This window comes from Populus euphratica, unplaced genomic scaffold (genome assembly GCF_000495115.2).
Source record: "Populus euphratica unplaced genomic scaffold, PopEup_1.0 scaffold6.1, whole genome shotgun sequence".
NCBI lineage: Eukaryota > Viridiplantae > Streptophyta > Magnoliopsida > Malpighiales > Salicaceae > Populus > Populus euphratica.
Window position 1 is genome coordinate 3,551,950 of NW_011499849.1, and position 24,318 is coordinate 3,576,267.

A 24,318-nucleotide genomic window follows, 5' to 3' on the forward strand; every position below is an offset into this window, starting at 1 on the left:
ATTCAAGAGCCCATTCTTCTGCTGTTAATGCATTGCCCCACCCAACGCTTGAATGCAGCAAAGCCTTCCAAATCCAAAAGGCGTTCCCTGGAATCTCTAAGCAAGCCTTCAACACCTGATAGCCCAGGATTCCCATCTTGAGACACTCCAGGGTAAATATGTATAAAATCCATCTTCTTACGTACTACCACTTCGACTCCTGCCTTTTCTGACGTGGAATTTTCTAACTGGACTTTTGGCACAGCGCCGTCAACAGGAAGTGTTTTTTTCTCTTCGGAAAGGAGCATCAAGGCTTGATTTTGAATCCAGAATTAAGAAATCAATTTAAGCTTACAGCTTATCGGCATGCAAAGCTGGAACAATACATTTTCAGATCATATATCCCTCGCACCCCACAAAGCAGACAGGGGTTCCCTTTAAACAAGGGGGATATGCCAATACATTTATGTCACAAATCACAACTGTGTATGTAAGAATGATCAAATCAATTCATTCGAAAGTCTATTTTCAACAGTAAAACAGAATAAATATGACTGTTAATAAGAAATTTTTTTTCGCACAATCTCTCTAGGTCCATAACAACCATACGTACATGACTTGTTAGGGCTAGCCTAACGACAACAAGTATCTCCTCTTTCAAGTATTGTCTTATAACAACGCACCAAAACCGAAACCAATACAGATGCTACAAAATAAGGGGAGGATGCAAACTCTACACGGACAGTGTGGGCTCATGGAAGCGTGCTCAGATCTCAATTTTTGTATACTAGCAGGCATATCGTCTCAACTTATTTATATTAGCAGGCGCATCCTCCTGATTGTTGTTGGGACTGTGATGCATTTGCATTGGAAGACTTCAGATTGACATCAACCATATCTTCTTGCTTACTTGAAGAGAGTGTTTCCATTCCCGGTAAGGCTGCTGCAATCTTCCGGAACAGTGCCTGATAAAGGGGAAAAGGTATGCAATCAAATGTTCTCTTTGCACGCACGTTAACGGTAAGTTCTTTACCATGCATGAGCAAATATGGCTCACCTTTATATTGAAGCCAGCCTTTGCACTAGTCTCAATAAACATGACGTTGAGGTCACGAGCTTTAGCTTCTCCTTCCTCTATTGATACCTGCCTGTCAAACCAGCCACAAGATCCCAAGGATCATATAAATGAACAAAAGATTACTTGTTTTGATATAAATGAACAAAAGATTCAGCAGGTCCTTTCAAATTTCTTTAAACTATTTTGTTCATAAAAAAAATCTCTAGATTATCAGAGCACCAATATTTAATTTAAGGTGTATGGTTCACCATTTCATAGTCTCAAATTTTAAAGATACACAAATTCAAATCAAGTTTAGACAGAAAATTGATGAATTGTGAATGTGTAAGCACCTAATATATATCTTTCACGACTTAGAATGTTGATTTTTCACTATCTACTTCAGAAAATAAGTTTGCCGCATGATAGCCCCCCTTTTCATTTTCAGACAGTATAGAAATAGAACAAGGCAATTAATTGTCAAAATATTTACACAGGTGCATAATTAGCAAATTGAAAACTAAATAGAGCAAGCTAATCAACTTGTTTCGCATTGAACTCCAACCAAAAGCAAATCACCACCTTTTGTCCACAAGATCTGTTTTATTCCCAACAAGTACAATGATAACATCGCTCCCCCGCTCAGAGCGAACTTCTTCAATCCACTTTGAAGTATTCAAGAAAGATTGCCTGCCTAAACCACAAGCAAATGCTAGATCGTTAGTGAATTTCTTAAGCTGTATTTCTTGTTTGACTTTGAAACCCATCAAAGGAAATTTAAAATAGGTGGCGGAAAAAGGAAACGGGAACTTCCCAAAGAAGAAGAAAATCACATACTTGCAACATCAAAAACAATGACTGCCACAGAGGAATCCCTAATATAACTTGGGATGAGACTCCTGAACCTTTCCTGTCCCGCAGTGTCCCTGCAATTTACTCCATGAATTATAACATGTAAACGCTGAACTATGTAGAGAGACCCAAGAACAATAATCGCATCAACAAGATTATGCTTATGAACGAAGGCAAATAAGAGCTGATTGATATATTCATCTGCATCAGAAAAAAGAACAGGGCCTAGAGTGTACAGTGTACACCCTTGAAATTTTGACAGCAAAACGTTAACTAACAATTTTAATTGCACAAATCAAATTGCGTCAATCATAAAGAGCTCTTCTAATCTAGCAAGAAGCAATAAACCCACGTTTTATATCCAAGCAAGAAATACAAAAAAAGTTTTCCTATTACCATGTTTCAAATGAATTTGTAAAACTTGCAAACCGTTATACCCTGACTAGGTAAAGAACAGAATGGCATCAATGAAAAGGGGAGGAATCAGAGGTTCGAATCCTGTAGTTGTAAGTGACAGATAAAAGGAGACTGCCAACTCATGTAAGGCACACTTTGTAGTTGTACTGATTTTTCATATCCATTGCCACTTATAAAAGTAAACATGAACAACATTATGCATTCAAATTTCGAAAGCAGACAAGTTATGAAGAAAAAATAGAAAAGGACAATACAGAACATACAGCTAATTAACTACATAATTAGGACGAAAACTTACCAGAGTTGCAGCCTAACAGTTCGATCTTCAAGGTACATCGTCTTTGATAGAAAATCAATGCCAATGGTAGCCTGATTATCATCAATCGAACATAAACATAATCACTTGGCAGATCATCAACTTGACCATCAGAATATAAGCCAGACTACTGCTTAGTTAGGAAATCATTTTCATTTTCCAGCACCAAGAATCAAACATTTGATAAAAATAAATAACTATCCAGTATTACTACGTCTTTTATACATGCATACATATATATATTGAGACCCAGATCAGCTGAAGACACGAAAAAAAATCCATAAATATCATCTTATAATAAGTAAAAAAGGATCACGGTCGAAACTATGCGAATCAGATGCGTAGAAAAAAGAAGAAAAACTTAGCTTGGCTTGTTAATGGAATGGGGCAAGGAAAGGAAATGCAAGCAGTACTCCTACCTGATAGGTATTGTCGAATTTGTCGTACATGAAGCGAGTGATAATACTGGTTTTTCCCACTGACTGATCCCCCAAGAACACCAACTTGTACTTGGCCAATGCCGATACCGGTGCCATTATTATATGTTGTATTGATCAATCGGATCTATCTCCCACGAATATAAGAGGACCCAAGAATCAAGATCTCGCCTGAACGGATAGATGCGGATCGAGATCGAGATCTAGATCAAGGTCCTACTTCTTTTGTAAATTGTAATTGGAAGAGAGAGGGAGATCAATGGCGATGGGCTGGCTGGTACCTTTGTTTTGAGCGTCAACTCCTTACAAAGAAGCTACCACGTCACCACTATATGTTTATATCTAATTAACAGAGAAAGGCAGGCATTGTTTGTCATTCGTTCTTCCACTAGACTAGACCGCTTGACTAAAAAAACAAACGACGTGTCACCATCGATTTCTGTTAATTACAATTAACATATCCTGAGGATCCCTTTTTGCGATCCAGCCAGTTTTTTAAAGTGTTTATTTAAAAAACATTAAATTAATTCTTTTAGTTATTTTTTATGGTTGTACTCTTAAAAATTAATATATATATATATATAATCTTTTTAATTAAAAAATATTTTTGTAAGAACACGTTAATATCTTGAGCCACATTATTAAACATCACTCCTTAGAGAACATGGATTTTGTATATTGTTCATGGCACTGATAACTATTGAATTTGCTTTTTTAATTCTTTAAATTTTATTTTTATGACAGTTTTATCATTTATTTTTTATTTTTTTAATTTAATCCTTATAATTTTTATTTTATTGTTATCCAAAAAAATTTTCTATCACATACTGCGTGTGTTAAAAGAGGACGGGGGTTCACCACACAACCCCTATTCATAGCATTGTTCATTATGAGAATTTCCTTTTCCACCCCTACAAGATTTATTTTTGTGATGTTTTACTCATCCAACTTTGATTTCTTTAAATTCGATCCTTCCAGTTTCTTTTATTGTCGTCTTTGATTTTTCTTTATTCGTGTTTGGATTGCATGTTATTGCATACTTGGGGTGTCAAAATTTATTTCGGGATTGAATGGCATGTCCATTTTACGTTGACTAATTTTTTAGAGATAGTTAAAAACAAAATTGAAAGAATAAGGATAAAAAATGATATGGATGAAAAGTGACATTCTTTTCTCCTTGTTTCCTATTCAAGATTCGAGTAAATCTACACTTCAATCCCTTAATTTAACATTTTTGTACATTTAGTCCCTTATGTTTTTAAATTTTTTTTTATCAAGGTCTCAGACTTTCTTTATTTTACTTTCAATCCCATGATTTTAAGAGGGGAAAGAAAATTACTGAAAAAATTTATGAAGAGGTAAAGTTTTTGGGCAGTTAGATTCTGACTGTTAATAACTTTAATTTTAATTTTTATTAATTCATTTTTTATATAAATTCAATGAGATAGTTTTTACTTTCAATAATGTCGAGAAATGTAAATTGAATTTTAAAAAAATATTTAATTTGATTTTAAGCTTTTAGATTGATTAAGATTTGTGTTTGTTATAATTAAAGTCATAGAGGCTTGTAAGATTTTTTTTATGTGTTTTGGATTAAATATGATTTAAATATGAGTTTTTAGAATTAAAAGCTTGAACTCGAAAATAAAAAGAAAATTGCAAACACACGACATTGTCTATTAAAATTGAAGTTTGGAAATGTAAATTGAAGTTTTAAAAAAAAATTATTTAATTTGATTTTGAGTTTTTATACTCATTAAGATTTGTGTTTGTTACAATCGAAGTTGGAGAGGTTTGTAAGATTTTTTTCATGTGTTTTGGATAAATTATGAGTTTTTAGAATTAAAAGCTTGAACTCGATGATAAAAAAAAATATATATATATATATATTGCAAACACACGACATTGTCTATCTAAGCATGCAACATGTAGCTCACTTGAGAATGGGGCAGGCAATGCGATGCTTGCCTTGTAAGAAGGAAAAAAATCAGCTGCACCGGGGGTTTCATGCGGGTTGAGCCTGTTTATGTGTTTTAAAAGTATTTTTTAAAAAAAAATAATTTTTTTTTTATTAATTTTAACTTAATATTTTTTTAATGTTTTCAAATTATTTTGATATGCTGTGTTAAAAATAATTTTAAAAAAATAAAAAAATATCGTTGGCATGCATTTTAGCATAAAAAGCTATTTGAAAAGCAACAACAATTATATTTCTATACAGGCTAGCCTATTCAATTTATTTTATCTCGTTATTTTTTTTGTCATTTTATAATTAGATTTTTTTATAATAAATTTACTCAAATGAGTTTTAGATACTTATCTAATTATACCATTATTTCAAATAATACAAGTATTTTTTATGCAATATTAACAATTATTTTTCAAATAATTATATATGGACATAACATGCATATTTTCTAAATGCAGATGAAATATATATTATTGTTTTTTATATTTTTTTCTCATGTTTATTTTTTTATATTTTTTAACATGTTTGCACCAAAATTATTAAATTATTTTTTATTAAAACTTGCTTTTAAGATTGGATTATAATAAGTTTTTGTTTAAAAAGAAAAACTCATGGTGAAAAAATGCTGAGAGAAAAGATTGACAAGGGAAAGATATCTTGATTAAAAATATAGTCTTATTCTTATTCCAAGTCATTAATATTTTTTTTGAATATTGGTTTTAATTGCTTAAAGCACACATGTATCATAGCTAAAGAAATATATATTGTTTACTAAAAACACATATTAATAATAAAAGGAGAATGTATACTAAAAATTATATTTTTCCACGTAATTTAAATTATTGCCTGTCTTTTGAAAATCCTTCTTTATTATAATTAAATAAAAAAAACAAAAAAAAAACATCACATATATATTTAAGCCTTTTATTTTAGTCTTTAGCCAGTGATAACCGTTCTTCATTTTATTTTATTAAATACATATATTAACTTTTTAATTCTCAATTAATTTTTTTATGATGTTAAAAGATATGTTTATATCTATGTATTCATTTTTTATTATTAAAAATAACTTGAAACCTTATCTAAATGACCAGGTTTTATTGTTATTACTAATGTAGATATACAAAACAGCTAGCATAAACTTCAATTAATAACTACTTTTACTTATTTTTTTTTAATAAATGATTAGTTTTACCGCTACTAGTCCTCCTCTCATTGTTTAATTAGTTTTATAACTTATTAAGTAGATATAACTAAAAGGAATTAGTATCTGATTATAGCGCAAGCAACTGTTCATTTAAATGAATTTACCGTAGATTGTATTATGTATACATTGTAAGTGCTTTCAGTATAAATAGTGAAAGTTTAAAAAAAAAAAAGTTTTCACTATGTAGCACTGTTGGTGGGGTTAAGCATATCGGTGAGCACTCCCAACACACACATAGGCTCTGCCTATAGGTTGGGCATTCCCCAGCATGCACATAACACTTGACATTTCCTAGCATATACGTGGCATTTAGACTCTGTCTAAGGTTTAGGCATTCCCCATAACACATGTGATGCTTGGATCATGACTAAAGATTCAAGGAAAATAAGTTTGGCATTAAGATTTTATTGGATCCTTCGTTAAGACTCAAGTTCATGGGGTCATAATAAAGTTTACAAGTCGTTTTCATATGTAATTAAAGACAAAGAAGGAAGGAAGGTTTCGTGAGACTTGAAAAACAGGTTGATTATTTGGGACGTTCTGTTATTGTCGTAGGACCCTCATTTTCATTACATTGACGTGGATTACCTCGCGAAATAGCAATAAAGCTTTTTCAGATATTTTCTGGATTCTAAATATTATTTTTTTTTAGAATTATTATTATCATCATTATTATTAAATAAAATAATTAAAAAATTAAAAAAATATAATATTATTTATATTATAAATTTTTATGGTATTTTTTATAAAAATAAAAAATGAGCCCGCCATGTAGTATTATTAAAAATATTCAACAATTATAAATATTAATATAAAAAATATTATAATTTATGTTGTCAATATTATTGTTTTTTCTAAGAATATAAAATATTTATCTCAAAATATTATTATTTTTATTATATTTTTATTATTATTTGTATTATGAATATTATTATTTTTATTACAATAAAAAATATTAATATTAAAAATATTATTTTTTATATTATAAATAAATATTTTATAACACGTGGTGGTTAGGATCCTATCACAGTATTGAGACACCCCTACTCCTATATGACGCTTAGATTTCTGTTCCTGTGCCGAGTACATCCCAATACACATGGGCTTGAACCCGCTATACCCAACTCTCTTTAAACCCCGCATGCTACAAAACTTAAAATAACCTTGGATTACTGGCTTTGCAAGGCCAAAAATAAACTTAGATGCTGTATATACAAGACGTTAGCCTTGATTCCTACGGACCAAATCTTTTTTAAAATAAATAATAAATCCGTTACCTAACTAGTTACATGCTACTCTACCTTTATTTTTTTTAGATTAATATGGGTGTCCGGACCAGCTTGCACACACCACGACTAATTTCACGGATCCTGAAATTAACAACCATGTAAACCTTTAGTGGCCATCATATAAACAACTGCCTCTACTTTTTTACCACCACCAATTCTTTACCTCGTGGCGGTGAAATTAAATAATGGGGTATTAGTGACAAAAAAAAATGATGATAAAATGATGTTATAAATAAATTATTATTTGTATTTAAAAATTAACTATAAAAAATATTTATTGATAACCAGTTTTTTTGATAAAATAATTTTAAAAAATATTTTTATATTTTTTTAAATACATTTTCTTGAAAACAAACGTGAGAAATTTTAAAAATATTTGATCGTAAAATAGTTTACACTGAACGAACGATCCAAGTACTATATTCTCATCGGTTGAGTCCAAAAGGCCAAGTGAAATTGAAAGAGAGACTGAGGGGAAAATGGCATTGAGAGCAGCCGTGCTACACCACATTCGGGTGCCGGTGCAAACCCTAAGACTCAAAACAAATCCATGTGCTCCGTCCGGTTCAGTCCGGCTAATGTCGTCGCATGATGACCATCTGACCAAGGAAGAGGTCGTCGACAGAGTTGTCTCTGTTGTCAAGAGCTTCCCTAAAGTCGATCCTTCCAGGGTCAGATCGAACTCCCTTTCATTCCATTCCATTCCATTTCAATTTTATTTTCCTTTCAATTTCAATGTGCTTTAGATTCTAATTATGCTATAATAGAGATTCATTTGATTTCATCTTTTACCTTTTGTTTCTCTAATTAATTTAACTCGTCATCTTTCAGAATCCTGGTTAGGTTTTGAATGTTATTTGGAAAAAAATATAGAATAAAATCTGTGAAGAGACATTAACTGAATTATTAGAAAATGTTTAGTATGAAGTTGATGATTATTCAATTTTCTGACCTTGATAAATAATATAAAATATGCAATCTAGGTTTCTGAGGTCTTTTCTAACTGTCTCTTGCTTTTTTCTTGTTTATCTTTTTCCTTATTTCCTTGTGCTCTGTCTCTCTGTGAATGCTTAGAATTTAGTGGCTTTTGTTTTGTTTTTGTACTAGCTATATACAACATTAAGATCACATTGTTTGGGTGGCGCGGACATCCAATTTATAATAGCAGCTTTTCAATTACAGAATTCTGCAGTCTATTCTTTAGAGAGAAGAGAACGGAAGGCAAAATAGAATAAGTTGTGGGCTCCCTAGTAGAGTAAATCTGGAGCTTCTTTTTATTCATGAGATACAAATAAGCACACCAAGAGACATTTCTTCTTTTCTCCTTGTCCATTATTGAACCTCATGCTTGCTACTTGGCCTCTCAATTACTATGTTAGCATGTATTTTCATTTTCTATATCGAGCATAAAATCACCTATGCAACCACATCCATATGTCATGCCAAATTTTGCCTCTGTAGTTCCGCTTATCTTTATTGTTTAAATCAAGCATCTTCATTTTCCACAGACAGGGAAAAAATTAATGGTTTTGGATTCCAAATGATTATCTGCAGGTGACTCCTGAAGTCCATTTCCAGAAAGATCTGGGCTTGGATAGCTTGGACAATGTGGAGATTGTAATGGCTCTAGAAGAGGAGTTCAAGCTTGAAATTCCAGACAAGGAAGCCGATAAGATTGACTCTTGTAACCTTGCTATTGAGTACATTCATAACCATCCACTGGCTAGTTGATTTGAGCATATGGTTTCCCTCCCTGAATTTCATGGAAGACAATGACATTCTGTTTTGTTTGTTTTCCTTGTTCAGTGTTTGTATGGATTTGATCCTCATGCTGGGATTGGAAATAATATTAGTCTGTTTGATAAGAGTAGCATTGGCAGAACTGCCATTTGACTTCATTATGCTTCTAGTACCAAATGATCACCAGTTTCCATTTGTGAGGAAGTACTCAATGGCACAAAATTTCTTTTCACATTTAGGATGCTCTGGTTTCCTGCCGCTGCCTTTGTTCATGGGTTTCATTGTGTGGTGCATTGTTACTTTGGTGGCTATTTTTCACTTGCAAGGGACTTCTCTGATGCATGCTTCTTGTTCTCGAGATCAGCTTGCTTTACTTTATGCTTCCTTGTGTGTGTAGGTTCAAGTGTTGGTCTTGGCGTACATTGTTCCCATGTTGGTGCTTTGATTGCCTGCCATTGCTATTTGAGTTTATGAACCCTAAGTTCTTTCCCCTTCCTTGTATGATTGGGTTACAAGGAATTGGTCTTGTGGTGCATCGTTCTTGAGGAGAAATAGTTTGAAAACATAGGTGTCATTTCTGTGCTGCTGCACACTGCTGCAAGTTTCATATAGTAAAATTCTGGGCATTTGGCTCTCATGTTGAAGTGGGTAGAAAGAATGTATCGTCCCTTACTATGCAATGCGATTTTTATGGAATGCTTAATATACAGGTCTTCATTTATGAGTAAAGGTGCTGCATCCTTGGGACTATAAGGCCATGTTTGTCCCCTCGATTCAGGAGGAAGAGTCAGCTTGCCTAATAGATCACAAACAAAATTCAGTGCACTATATTTATGTCGTGATTTTCTTTTGAATCTGGCCTGTTACATTATATTGGAGAAATTCCATCATGACTTGGACTTGATCGTTGGTTTTTAACTTTTTATCCCATAGACCGTTATGGTGACCGTCACTTTCCATTGGAAGAAGGTTTTCTGTCGCAACATGACAAGCATTTCATGGATGAATTTTTGTACTGCATCTACAATATCATATTTGGTGGAATGGTTTATCAAAATTTCCTCGTTTTTGTTCTTGAAGATGAATATAGCCAGGGGCCCCGTGTAGAATGAAAGCCTCGTTCCAATCATCCGTAGCCTGCGAGGGAACAGCTGTCACTGCCTACAAATGGTTTTCTCCCATGTTTCTTTTAATTGTTTTCACTTTCTCTGAATTAATAAGAAAGTAAAGCACTGGAGCATGTGATTGAAATCGTGTTTTGATTTGGTGTTATTAAAAATAATTTTTTAAATATATTTTTAAATAAAATATATTTTAAATTGCAACCGTTATTGTATTTCATTACAGTTCATTAAATGTGATAAATATAATTACCGTTATGCACTGTTCTTCTTCAAGTCTAAACATTCTTACTCCATATCTTTTGAGGTCAAATCTTACGATTAATATATATATAAAAAAAAGTTCTATAAAATGTACAGGGAATGGGGTGTGCTCTTAAAATCTTTTTTAAATAACTTTTGGTTTTGTTGATGCACAAACATTCACGTTCATATGTCCCATTGCAAATCTAACGGGCTGAAAGTGCTGGCCTCTAGTTATTTAGGCATTGAAGGGTTTTTATAGATTCTTCAGAAAAACTGAAAGATCTAATGAAATTTGGGATTCAAAAGGAAAAAAAAGATTCATGCATGAATCGCTCCATTCAATTTCAAAAAATGATAAATATTTATAAACAACAACATTAGAAGGAATTGAAATCTGACTAATTCTGCTATTAATTAGAAGTCACTCTTTCTTCCCATCATTAATTATTATTATTTTAGATCATTTTTATTACGGGTGATAGTTGATGAACCAAAACAAACATTTGTCGTCAACAAACAGATGACCAACACAAAGAATGTTCAAACGCCCGTTTTAATCAAGAAATTCTAATCTAATCAAGGATAAACAATGAGAAAACCTTTATTTGAACATACAAATTAAGCAAATCAATGGAGCATGTTGATGATCGAAAGTGCTACAGAAGACTGCTGAAAAACGTCATTATTCTTTTTCATTTGTTAATGGTGATGCTGCACCTTCTTTCTCCTTGAATCCATCTTCACAAGTTGTCGCGGCATCTCGATAACCGAGCTTACTTCAATATTGGCATCATTATAGTGCTCAGACTGGTAATCTATTATGGGCAGTTTGAGGGCGGGGATGGCATCAGAATAAAGATCTAGGCAATCATTTAAGCGCATACCCTAATGAAACTGTTCAATTTTCTGTTCTTCAAGAGCTCCATAATGTATTTGGTTAACTTGATGGAGATCATACCGAGTTTGATATCCTCGTGTCTTGATTCAACTTGCACGGCTTTGTTTTACGAGGATTGTAAATAAAGTAGAATCAGCAATCCAAATGTTTATAATGGACTTTCTTGATTGTTGAAGTTGTAAGATTATGGGGTTGGCTGCTGCTATTGCCTACAGTTTGTTGATAAAGGAAAATAATATGCCGGAATAATGGAGTAAGAACTGAATGATATTTTAACGTTTCCTACCTAGCTAGTAGATCGTGTTCCGGTAAGACTCATGCTTTCAGTCGTCACTATTTATCATAACTTCAACCCTCACTTTTCCATTGCCTTTGGATTCGGGGGTCTTAGCATATTTATTATGGTGCATTCGATTTATTGTCATCATCTGTTTCCTCAGGCAATTGAGAACATTATTCTTGGAAGAGAATGGAATTGTTGAGAGAGATGGTGACTGACTCCATGAGCTCTCTACGAACCATACAGTTTTACATGACAGATCTTACCAGAGTCAGATCCGAAGACCTTGAGCTTCTTGCCAGGAACTGTCGTTCATTAGTCTCTGTAAAGGTTAGCGACTGTGAAATCTTGGATCTTGATGGTTTCTTTCGTACTGCATCTGCTATAGAGGAATTTTGTGGAGGTTCCTTCAATGAGCCAGATGACCCAGACAAATACTCTGCTGTCACATTCGCCCCCAAAATTTTGCTGTTTGGGTCTTAGCTATAATCATCAAATTATTAAATTCCTTTTGTTTAGTATTTTTTCTTCCTTTTCCTCTCATTGGAAGCCTATCATAATGAGCTCCAAACGGCTGATTCTCCGTGACAAGGATTTATCACCAGATAACCTGACAGTTGACATACTGTTCATGGAAGGACTTAAATTTTTTTATTTGGTGTTTTTCAATGGCAATAATTGTTTTCAAAAATAGTTTTTAAAATTTATTTTTGATTCAGTGTATTAAAATAATTTTAAAAAAATATCAAAAATTGAAATCAGCCAGAAGCATTTACAAACAGGCTCTAAGAATTGTCTATCAGAACAACTCGGGATCGAGTCAAAGTAAGAACAAAGCTCCCGTTTATTACAAGGTTTAGCAGCACAGAACAAAGAAAGCAAAAATAACCGATCTCCTAATGCTGAGCATACTTCAATACAGACAGTCGGAAGATCTTCATTTAACTTCACACTGACAGAAGAGCCAAGTTGACTCCCTCATTGTATGGAGTTCCTCTTGTCAAAGTTGGCAGAAATGCAGAGATGTCACTCCACAACGGCCAACAAATCACCAGCTTTGCAGAAGCAATGCTTAGCATATGTTCCCAAATCAACCTGCACAGTTTCAGGAATCTTATAAGAACGCATCCAGAGACATGCACAATTAGAAAATACAACGGGTATGATGACCATCATCTCAATGCTCAGACATGCAAATTACAGAAGAATCAATGTTACACCTACAGGTCAAAATCTACAAGTACATGCTTTGTTAATAACTTCCGGAGGAGGTTGTCATGCCCTAGGTAGAACCAAAAACCACCAGCCAACTCCAAATAATCACATAGAGTAAAGGCATTGACTAGATTCTACAAACAAACAACATTTCTATCTAGAGAATAGAAAGAAATTGTATGACTTGATTACTTGGAAGAACATTTCATAAATACAAAAGTGCCCTGTCTAAATGATGGCATGCTATGCACATCATATGCACTGAACAAGAAGAGAAATCTGTAAGGGGTTAACTCAAAAACTAGTTGGTATTGTGAAGGTTGCAAGAAAGCAAGCATTTCCATCCACCAAGACACTCTTCCAACATATTAATCTGACAGATTCAACATGCTGTCTTCCAGACATTCAAAGGGGATTTTATCTTCATGCAAACAGGAAAAAACTTCAGAAGCAAACTCACTGAATTCACACGTGAGATGCAAGTTTCTCCGAATGGTAATGCTACTTACTACATAACTCATAAGCATTGATGTCTGAGAAAAGAACCTGCAAAATAAGGTGTACGTAAATCAAAATGATCACAGCTATCAGTGAACAGCAGAATTAACAAGACAAAAACCAGCAAGATGGGTCGATCGTTAATGAAACAAGTAGTATTTGTTTACCCTCTTTACAGCCTCCACTTCCCCAACCTCAGCACCAACAGATAAAACCGAAAACAGAAAACTCAAACAGTAAACAATAATGTCGATAGCAAGCAGCAAAATCAATCTATCCTTATGACAGCTGATTTTACAGTACACATAATTCATAATCATACCTCTCCCATTAGATACCGCTCAAATTTAACAGCTGATTTGGGCAACAAAACCCCACCAGACGATTTCTATGACGCGAAACACACCAATCAGCACAACAACTTTAAAAAATTGGATATTTATGACATTGGTAAATGGCCATCACGATATGAAATACGAAAGAGGAAACTGCACTGCATTACCTCAGGTAGGTCCTCGAGACGGATAAGAACTCTATCAGCTTGTGGTCCAACCTGCAGTAATACCCACCATACTTAAACTGAATTCAAAGCTTAAAAAAATGATAGGATAAAAAAAAAAGCAACAACAAATTAGAGAAAGTAATAAAAAGAAAAATGAAAAACCTTGGTGGGTTCCCATTTCTTGGAAATTGCATTGATTCTTAATGAATCCCTCTTCGGTACCGGTAAAAACAAATTTAGCGAAAAAGAAAAACTACGCACATTAAATTTTCAGGAGGGAAGTAAAGATAGAGAAAATCAGAGACCTTCGAGTTTGAGTTGAGAGAGAGAAGAACGCTTGGTTTTGTTTACCGACAAGGAGGGTGTTGTTGTTGGTACAGTAACAAATGTAGACGCAATGGCTGGGGGATTGGGGTTTAGCACACAAGGGGCTGTTTGGCTCAAGACTCGCTAAAACCCTCTTCCTATGCATGCCCTGACACGTGTTGTGAGGGAACACCTGATTTTAGCTATTTTAAATTTGCGAGCGACGGAGTTCTAGAGCGTTCTTTCCTTGTCTTATTTATACGTTGTTTTACAAAATAGAAGACCTGTTACAATATATAAATAAATTCTCTTTGAATATAGATATATTTTATTATTTATTATTCATTTCTATAGAGTAGTTACTATTTTTTCCTTTATAAAAATTAATCTTTTCATTGTTCATTGATCATTACCCGATTAATTAAGAATATAGTTTTTTTTTTATATTTTTAAAGTATAATCAAACTATTCATTTACCTTTAAAAGTAGAATTTTTAGAATTAAAATCAAGAGGTTTTATTTGTCATTTTATTTTTCTCATATCATTTTAAAAAACCAAAAAAGTTGATGGAGTTGTAAAAAACAGATCTTAGAATTTCACAATTGATAATGGGTTCTCTTATGTATCTGCAAATCAAAATTATCTATGTCCTTTGGAGACTATGAGATTTAAGTCGATTTTTAACTTTAATAAGTGTCTTGTCATGTGTAATATAGAAATGAGTGTTTTTAGTAGCGGAGATGCCTCTAAAGTAGAGAGTTCCTATGAAGAGATGAGTGTTCTCCCCGTGTATTCTTCTTCTATGTATTCTCTCCAACCATATAAAAAAATATTTTTTATTATATAGATATTTAAAAAAATATAAAAAATAATTTTAAATAAAGTTAAAAAAGTATAACTCAACTTGCCATATTTTGAATTTATTCTCAAAAGACTATTAATTTAAATTTTATTATATAATTATTAATTTTAACATTCATAAAATTAATCAAATTATAAATTTATTAGCAAGCTAATCCAAACATCAATATTAATAATAATAAAAAAATCTCCGGACATCCTGCGCTGCACACGGGAGCCCTTATGACGCAGCATCGGTGTGCGCTCCCAGCAGCCACAAGGAATAGCTGAGGGTGGCATGACACTATTCATAGACCAGCCTGAAATGAGCCTAAAATAGTGAATCACCTTGTAGATGTTTAAAAATTACAGGACTGTAAGTAAAAAATAAGTGGTCTGAGCGGCACCGCATACCGAGGCTGCTTAGCAGCTCTGGTGCGTACCCGTCTTTGGGTCTTTTTCGTTTTACCATTCAGCAAAAGTAGAATACATTCATCTCGCTATCATTCTAGATTTCTTGATTAAATTCTAGTTGGGATGCTTCGAGTTGACTTCGTTTCTCAGGTATGGGAAATGAAAAGTTCATATATTAGAAAATAAGAAATGATGCCTGCGCTGTATATCCTCTACTCGGACTTGAAATGATTGCACAGCGATTCTATCTGTAAACTCGTTCGATAAATTTTATTATCTGGATATTATTTTACAGCTACTGGAATACGGTTATGATCTTCTGTACTTTTTTTTATTTACGCTGTGAAACTTTTCCAGGCTTTCTACTCTTGTTTCATATTTGGTTGTCAAGGGCAATGTCTAACTCACTCTCTCTCTCTCTTTTGGCCTCTTTTGTATCATTTTGAGCTGGAAAAGCTAGCCTGTCGCTGCTGATTGAAAAGTCCGCTTCATATTAATGGTGTAACGGAACGTTAAAGTTTTTTGAAAAATAATTTATGTATCAACCGAAACCAATTTGATAAAACTGTAAACTTAATTTTTCAAAAATAAAATATTAATTTATTAAAATCTTAATTAAGAATATATTAATATGTTATTTTATTAAAAATACCATTTTATTTTTAAAATTCTTAATTAAGAACATATTAAGATGTTATTTTATTAAAAATACCATTTGATTTTTAAAAATTTTAAGATATTATTTTAAAAAGGAATATGACATTCTTTTTTGTAACATTGATAAGCTATTTTACAGCCTATTATTATTTTATTTTAAAAAATATTGAGATATTTTTTTAATTGTGTATTTTTTTGTATGACTAAATAAAAATAATTTAAAAAATTAATGTTATTTTATGATTCAAGTTGTTGAGCATGTCAATTTATTAACCCAAGTTATTAAAAAATATTATCTTGATATTTAAAAAAAATTACTTGTATGCATTAAATTTGGAATTAATTATAAAAAGATTTACTTATAATAAAAAAATACATTAGATATATTTTTTTATATTGCATATTCTTTTTATATTTTTTTAAAAAATTTGGTATAAACTGCAAAAAAACGAGTGTGTTTGGTATTGTGGTAACTGTTATGGTTGTGATTTGAAAAAAAAAATATTTTATAAAAAATATTTTAATTGATGTTTGTTTGAAAAAAAAAATATTTGGTTAAAACTATAGTTGGAATTGAAGTTGAACAAAAAGTAGTTTAATATGTTTGGTTAAAAAAATATTTTTTAAATTTAGGTTATAAAATAATTAATATATATATATATATTGATGATTTTTAATTTAAATATTATAGATTTAATTACTGTTATTACATCATAAAATAAATAATATTGATATCAAATATTTTTTATTATTCCATTAAACTATGTGCAATTTTATCACGTACGAAATCTATCAAATAAGGACTATACTTTCCATGGTTTCTTAAACGCGCAACAACAAAAACTGAATTTTTTATTACATCATCAAACAATATTCTTCTAATTTTCTGAATAAAATACAATTACAAATAAAAATAAAAGCTGATTTTTTTAATTAGGTCGGGGCCGGCAAGAATATAATTGGGTTTGCGATTAAATTCTATAAATACTATATCATCAAACGATCTCCTTCTAATTTATCTAGTGTTATTAAATAATATTAAATATTAATTTTTAAGTAAAATATAATTTTTTAAAATATAAATAGTTATTTACCTGAATACTGTTGACTGTTCACTTGAAGTTAACAATATTCAGGTGAATTATATTCACTTGATTGCATATGTAAAAGAGCAACTTCTCACAAAACAGTATTTCATCAAAAATATATATGGATATCACATAAAAAATAATTAAATTTTTATATTTCTAAACTTGATGTATACACAGTAAATTTTAAAAGCAGTTCCTGTGTAAACAAACATCCACTGGGTACCGAACAAAACTAATATCTCAGCCCATGTATTATATATTATCGAAATTAATATGATGGATGTACGTGAACTTACAGGTTGATTAGATATCTGGATCAAATCCAAAGAAGATAAGCTACATGGCTGGCTTCGGGTCAAATCATCCAATCCCACCGCGTCATGGAGGCGCCTCCATTACATCAAAATCAACAAGGACCCAAAAACAGTGAGATATCAAGAAAGTTTTCAACAAGAACGGTACACGTTATAATGGGATGTTTGAAATTACGATGGTAGGTTTTTTTAATTTTTTTATTTAAAAATATATTAAAATAATATTTTTTAATTTTTAAAAATATATTAAAATAATATTTTTTTTAATTTTTAAAAAATTATTTTTATTATTATCACATTAAAATATTTAAAAATAACAAAAAAATACGTAAAAACATAGTATTTAATTAGTTTTTTCATGACAAATTTCCCATTCTCACCTCCAAACAAAATAAGTGTATAAATCTGGACTTCTCCAATCCATGAATCCATGATTATCAAAACCAAGAGGACTAGGTTGCAAAATCATCAAGACAGCAGGAACTAAATCATCATTTTGCTGTACATAGATGATAGATGTACTGTACTTTTTTAGCTTTAGTTTTCTTACTTTCTTTTCCCCTTAAAACGCAAAACATAGCTGGACCAGAGCATCGGTCCCAAAACAAAACAAATCCTCAACTGATGGAAGTGAATGGTTGTCCGGAGCTACTCAGTCGCGCTCGTTTCATGCTGGCAAATCCTGATGCATCAATGACTCAAGTGAACTATCCTATCAACTCTACCGAAAAGCTTGTGTTCTTGAGATTGCAATCGGCACTTTAGCAGTTATGGACACAAGATGATCCAAACCATGAAACATAAAACTAGGTTGGGTGAACAGATATAGCTCAAATCTTAACATCAGAAAACACAAAAATATTGCGGGTAGCCAGGAACAGTACCTCAAAACATTCTGAAACACATCGAAGGTTCATTTAGCAGTTCTGGACACAAGCTGATCCAAACCATGAAATTACTCAAGCTTAAACTATGAGTCCTGAACATGGAGGCAATCACTAACATCTCTACCTATCAATTTCCATGTATCATCTATCGTTATCAGTTTTGTACGAAAGGATATCATAGTAACGGGAAAAAAGGGACTAGATTCTAAGTTCAAATCTGCCTTCCGAATCTATCTGACCAAAAAGGCAGGACACAGCTTGCACCTGGACTTTACCACGGGTTCTCCTGAGTGCTTCAACATCATTACATGCCCTGTAAAACAAACGTCACAGTCATCACTCATGATTTATTATTGGCATTTATGTAAAAATTTGAATGCTCTTCTCCCCACTCCAATAAGAAGAAGAAGAAAATGAAACAAACAAACAAAAGCATTTATAGAGTTACACGAGGACATAATAGAGACAGTTTCATGGGCTATGTGAATGTTTATGTGCTTGTGAAATATGATGGAGGCATGCATCTACTGAGTTTAATGCATGAGTTAAAGCAAGTAATCATAAGGAAAACTATGTTATGGTTGATTGAAAATTTTAATCATAGATGTGATGGAACATTTTGCGCATACAAGTAGATGGCAATGATCTTTCCCATGACAAGTATCCATAGCACATTCATTACTCTGCTTTTGCAATAAAGGGATGAATTGTGAATGAAATAATGAAAAATGATTACATCTGATTTAGGTTCTGTGAGAATGCTCCTTGTTGCGACCGAAACCCCTTCGTTTCTGTCCCTCCTGTTTGCATCTATTTTCCGCATAATCCTGAAAGTCAACAACCAATTCGACGGTTGGCAACTCTAAAGTCAGTAATAGCAATTAAAATTAACAAAACTAGTTAAAGACGCAGAAAGCTGAGAGCAAGGAAAAAATGGCACCATAAATAAGTTGTTGCAGCCAAAAATTAAATGCATCAAACACAGACAACCACATTTTTATCAAGTTCACTGCCAGGTGATAACTTTTCTTTCTTGTCAAAAAAAAGAAAAAGAAAAGTGTAAATCCAGTAAACTTGGATTCAAAGAATCATTTTCCTATTCCTCAATTTAAGTATATAGCTTGGGTTTCCTCCATCTAAAACAAAGAACATTCATGAACACCTTAATAGGAGAGAAAAATCAAACTATAAGACAAGCAACAAATATTCATGATTAGTAGCATTTGCTGATTATACCTACCAAAATCAACATCCATTAATTAACAGCAATGAAGTTTCAACTAACAAGAAGAAGCATGTAGCTCTCTAACCTCAATGATCACATGTTGCAAGTCATAACACATATACATTAAGAGAATGCAAGTGGACTGATGCTGTCAGTCACAGAATTATCTCAAAATGAAACATCTAAAGCAAATATTTACGTATACAAACACAATTGCAGACAACCAACTTAACACAAACATGTAAACATATTATAGTGAAATCTATACTAAGAGAAGACATATACTGTTAGAGATAGTTTAAGAAACCTTTCAATACTCCTGGTCTCGAATTCATCGTAGCGGTCAATCAACCTGCAATAAATAAAGCTTTTAATTAATCACCACTATAATCTATTATATACCAACAATTAATACTTGATCGACTTAAAAACATGCTCAAAACAAATTAGTTAAAAAAAGGAGAGAAATTTAACAAACCAGTCAAAGGCCATTTTAGTGCCGCATACTACACCAGCAACGCCTCCTACAGTTCCAGCGGCAACACCCGCTGGCAAACAAACAAGAAGACCACTCGCAAATGTTAAAAAAAGAGACAAAAGTTAAAAGCAAGCGAAACTGGGGATTGGGAGCATACCACCATAGGCAATCTTCTCAGATGTGCGATCCATTGACTGCATATGCTCCCTGTTTTTATTTTCATCATCATCAATATCAATCAAAATCATCATCATTTGTGAGAACCTGGAAAGCTAAATAAGAAAGAAAAATCCAAAAGCCCAACAATGTTTAAGATCATGAAGTTACCAGAGTTGTTTAAACCCCTCCATTCTGACTTGCCTAAACCCCAGTATTTCTCTGCCAAAACCCAACCCCCACAATAAAAGGAAACGGTGTTTTCTTTCTTTCTGGAATCAGTTTTGTTTTATTTTGAAGATGATTATTTTCCCAATAAAGCCCAAGTTCGACAGCCCAGAGTGAGTCTAACCCTTGGAACTGTCGAACTATTTGAAGAGACTGGGGGTAATGGACCTTGAAAAACTTGATCTCTCTCGATGGCCGTGATCCAGGACAAGGAGTCCGCATAAAACGGTAGGTAGGTCCCTCTTAAAGGAGGTGCCTCAGTATCCTGGTCAATTTTTCTTTAAGGATTAATGGGTATTGGTAATTATGGTATTGATTATTTAAAAAACAAATTATTTTAAAATATATTAAAATAATATTTTTTATTTTTTAAAATTTATTTTTAATATTAACCTAATAATACTAAAATAAATAATAAAAAGAAACACTAATTGAACAGCAGTCCGAAACGGAGCTGTCAGAAAGGAAAATAAAACATGAAAAACAAAAATAATCCAAAAGCACAACAACGGCTACTCCTTTGGGACCACCATTCCCATTATTTGGCCTCAATATCTGCAAAACTTTTATCCCCGTGATAAGTAAACGTACACTTTTCTTTCCCGGAAAAACAGACAATTTTCTTTTCCTTCAGAATGTTGGGAAAGAAGTGAGACCCCTTTTGTATTTCTTTGCTTTCCATTCTCTCTAGCAATGATGATGGTGATGAAGAAGAAGGAGCATTATTTTCGTTGCTGTGAATGGAAGTGGATTGTGCTTTGCCAGCTACTCCTTGCTAATGCTGTTTGCGCCAGCCACCATGGTAATAATCTTTTGCTTTGCTTTATCTTTCATGTTCTCTCTGAGAATACGATAATACTGCAGCCCCATGATTTTTCCCCTTAATATGCCCATCAATTAGTCTTTATACAGTTTAATATATGGGTTATTGACTGATAATTTGCAATGGAAGGTCTTGCTCTCTCTTTTTATTGATTTTGAGGTTCTTCATTCTCTGTTTGGTTGCAGGAAGTTTTCATAATTTAATTATCTAATGCTGGGAAACTTTAGATCCTTGTGAGAATGGAAGTGTTGAAACAGAAAGGACAAGAATCTGAGCTTAAAACTTCAAGATTATAAGTAATTGGCTTTCCTAAAAATAAAGTTTTAGGTAGCACTAGTTACTCGATAGACCCTCAATTGGCATCTTCTTGCATTTTGTTACCAAGAAAGCTTAAATTTCTATGTTTTAGTATATAGAGTTTGTTTTGATTCTATTATCCCATTGAAAGAAAACTTGACTAATTGTATAGTTGTATCTCACAAGTAATCATACAATGCTGAGACTATGCCAATGCTCAAATGCAGAAAGTTGACATAAATGGTCACATATATGCATTTAAATAGATAGAATGCGACTGTTGTGGTGATTCCATATGTTTATCCATAGTTGACATAGCATGTACTTTGTTTTTCCCCAAAATCTCGAAGCAAGCCCTCCTTGTGTTGAAATATTTATACTCCTCTACTAATTGGTCTTTTCATGTGGTTAACGGTAGCTCTTTCATCCCAAATAATCTAAAAACGCGACCTGGATCCTAGAGCTAGATGTAATTATGCTTGTAAAGGGAAAAAAATGCATACAATTCCTACTCAAATCAGTTTTCAAATATATATCTGGAGGCATTAAGTATAGCTTCTGTCCGGACCTCCCGTGATAGCTGCTATGATGAATGAAGAGAAGCATGTATCAACGTTCTGAGTCTTCTATCTGTCTTCATCCTAAAATTATGTGCTTGGCTGTAACCTTTGAAAGCTTTAATAGGGCAAGGGAAACTTTAGTTAGTCACCTAACATGATTTTCATCCTTGTAGGCAACAATTAAAGTTGCATATCTACCCTGTTATATCATCTGACCATTTACACTAGGAATACTTGAAGAATTGTGAGTCACTAATTTTGTTTCTAGAGGACAAGCTTAGCACCAGAATACAATTTTCGTCCATATAATGCAAACCCACCCATGTACAGAGACATACACATCATAAGAAAATTTAGGATACAGGATTCTTGAGCACTTAGATTGAACTTGTCTTGCGCAAGCACTGATTTATGGTGAATTGTTACTTGCACATGTTATTGCTTGATGCAAACTTAAAAGGATTTTTAAGAACTTAAAAAGTTGGAACGTGTGCTTTAGATGTGGATAATCGAGAGATTTTGATAATAATAAATGTTGGTTGCTGTATTTTCCCATCAACATCTTCTTTTTTTTTTTTTACGGTGCATTTTTACATGCTGTTGATATCAGGGAACCCTGCAAATGATCTTGTTGATATCATCAATAAGAACCGAACAGCTCAGAAACTCCCAGAGCTGAATGACAGCCCCGGCCTTGGCTGCATGGCTCTGCAGTATGTTGAATTATGCAAGGATAACTGCTCTAGCAATGGTGTTGTGAATTGCAAACCACCTGAAGATGACTTTACCGAGATTTTTGGTCCGAACTGTGGTGTAGAGCTGCCCACTTTTGGCACCATAACTGGCCATGTCGTAGGTTGTCAAGCTAAGTACCTTGAGCCATCACTGGCCTTTTCCCATGTTCTTGTCAAGGACAGTAAAGCTTTATCCCTGATTAGAAATAAATCACATACAGAGGTGGGAGTAGGCTTGGTTGGGGCTCGTAAAGGTTCCTTCTTTTGGTGTATTTTATTTAGTGATGGCCAGACAAATTCCACTTTTGTTCTTGAAGATAACGGCAAAGGGATCAAGCAAAAGAATGGGTGCTTTAGTGGGAGCACTTTTCCATGCAGCAGTGGACAGAGGATCCCTGTGTTTCTCAACAATTTTATGACCTTGGTTCTTCTAAATATTTTTCTGCTACAACACTTGTATCAAACTTGGTTTGTAATGATGTGAATGATTTGCTGAGACAGTTATGCTTGGAAATTTTGTTATATAGGTGGGAGGACATTATTTTTGGTTGTTGAAGATGAGTTGTAATTTTTTGTTCTTCCACTTTTATCGATTTCTTTTACCATATTGATGTTCATGCGATCGTGACTCATTAGCAGACTAATGCTCCAAGTAGACTAGAAGGAACACTGATCTTGGTTTGAAAGTTATTTACCATGGGTATCATCAACAAAATACAGTTCCTATTAATTAATAATACAAGCTGAGTCCGTTGTGCTTTTCCTTGCAAAGGAGATGGAGGAGTGGAATGTGAATCTTGAATTAGCTAGAGGGTAAAAACTACAACAGTTAGTGCCATATCTATCTCCGAAGGATGAGAAATTCGCAAAGTTTGCTTTCACTAAATTGGTTGCCCGCTTCATGCTCCAAGTTGGACTCAAATTTTTTGGTGATAGTAACATTTTTAATGCAAGAAAAAGTTTAGACTCGGGTACTTTACCTAACTTGATTTAATAAATGTAGTTTGTTTAATAATATAATTTTAAAAAAGCAATGATATATGATAAACTAAAAAAAAAAATGGCAATGATTAAATGCAAAAAATAAATGTTGCCAAAATCAGGAAAAATATATTCCTAGTAATTTTAAAATGTACATGATTTTATTTAGTAACAAAGTAAAAAATTAATAACAAAGCAAGAAATAAATAAGAATAAAATACCCCTTAAAAAGAAAAATAAAAAAATATATAGAAAGTTAAATTCTCAACAAATTAAATATTGAAGAACAAATTTAAAAATAAA

At 32.8% G+C, this 24,318-nt stretch overlaps 4 protein-coding genes across 4 annotated transcripts; 2 read left to right on the plus strand and 2 right to left on the minus strand.

Moving 5' to 3' along the window:
• Window positions 1-466: 466 nt before the first annotated feature.
• On the minus strand, window positions 467-3,394 carry RAB6A (Ras-related small GTP-binding family protein). The gene is made up of 6 exons (XM_011019012.1): window positions 3,041-3,394; window positions 2,604-2,674; window positions 1,874-1,962; window positions 1,619-1,730; window positions 1,037-1,127; window positions 467-944 (listed from the first exon to the last, which is right to left on the minus strand). The coding sequence occupies exons 1-6, from the start codon at window positions 3,155-3,157 to the stop codon at window positions 798-800; spliced, it is 627 nt and encodes a 208-aa protein (XP_011017314.1). The 5' UTR covers window positions 3,158-3,394; the 3' UTR covers window positions 467-797.
• Window positions 3,395-7,924: 4,530 nt separating this feature from the next.
• Window positions 7,925-9,501, plus strand: LOC105120707 (acyl carrier protein 1, mitochondrial-like). The gene is made up of 2 exons (XM_011019014.1): window positions 7,925-8,194; window positions 9,078-9,501. Exons 1-2 carry the CDS (start codon window positions 8,003-8,005, stop codon window positions 9,252-9,254), a joined length of 369 nt encoding a protein of 122 aa, XP_011017316.1. The 5' UTR covers window positions 7,925-8,002; the 3' UTR covers window positions 9,255-9,501.
• A 3,039-nt stretch (window positions 9,502-12,540) lies between these two features.
• On the minus strand, window positions 12,541-14,290 carry LOC105120852 (20 kDa chaperonin, chloroplastic-like; the record flags this gene model as incomplete). Its single annotated transcript, XM_011019230.1, has 6 exons — window positions 12,541-12,903; window positions 13,540-13,569; window positions 13,689-13,737; window positions 13,845-13,909; window positions 14,024-14,074; window positions 14,186-14,290. Coding segments are annotated over 6 exons (369 nt in total), but the record flags the coding sequence as incomplete, so codon positions are not given.
• A 6,895-nt stretch (window positions 14,291-21,185) lies between these two features.
• Window positions 21,186-23,651, plus strand: LOC105120708 (uncharacterized). The gene is made up of 2 exons (XM_011019015.1): window positions 21,186-21,422; window positions 22,911-23,651. The coding sequence occupies exons 1-2, from the start codon at window positions 21,314-21,316 to the stop codon at window positions 23,516-23,518; spliced, it is 717 nt and encodes a 238-aa protein (XP_011017317.1). The 5' UTR covers window positions 21,186-21,313; the 3' UTR covers window positions 23,519-23,651.
• The last annotated feature ends 667 nt before the right edge of the window (window positions 23,652-24,318 follow it).

What these genes read in the sequence shown, in the direction of transcription:
- RAB6A (XM_011019012.1), bottom strand. Translation starts at nt 3,157, where the DNA reads ATGGCACCGGTATCGGCATTGGCCAAGTACAAGTTGGTGTTCTTGGGG. An exon ending in CATTGTTTTTGATGTTGCAA is followed by an intron (nt 1,731 to 1,873) that starts GTATGTGATTTT and finishes CTTGTGGTTTAG; the next exon opens with GCAGGCAATCTTTCTTGAAT. An exon ending in AGGCTGGCTTCAATATAAAG is followed by an intron (nt 945 to 1,036) that starts GTGAGCCATATT and finishes CCCCTTTATCAG; the next exon opens with GCACTGTTCCGGAAGATTGC.
- LOC105120707 (XM_011019014.1), top strand. Translation starts at nt 8,003, where the DNA reads ATGGCATTGAGAGCAGCCGTGCTACACCACATTCGGGTGCCGGTGCAA. An exon ending in CTAAAGTCGATCCTTCCAGG is followed by an intron (nt 8,195 to 9,077) that starts GTCAGATCGAAC and finishes GATTATCTGCAG; the next exon opens with GTGACTCCTGAAGTCCATTT.
- LOC105120708 (XM_011019015.1), top strand. Translation starts at nt 21,314, where the DNA reads ATGATGATGGTGATGAAGAAGAAGGAGCATTATTTTCGTTGCTGTGAA. An exon ending in TGTTTGCGCCAGCCACCATG is followed by an intron (nt 21,423 to 22,910) that starts GTAATAATCTTT and finishes TGTTGATATCAG; the next exon opens with GGAACCCTGCAAATGATCTT.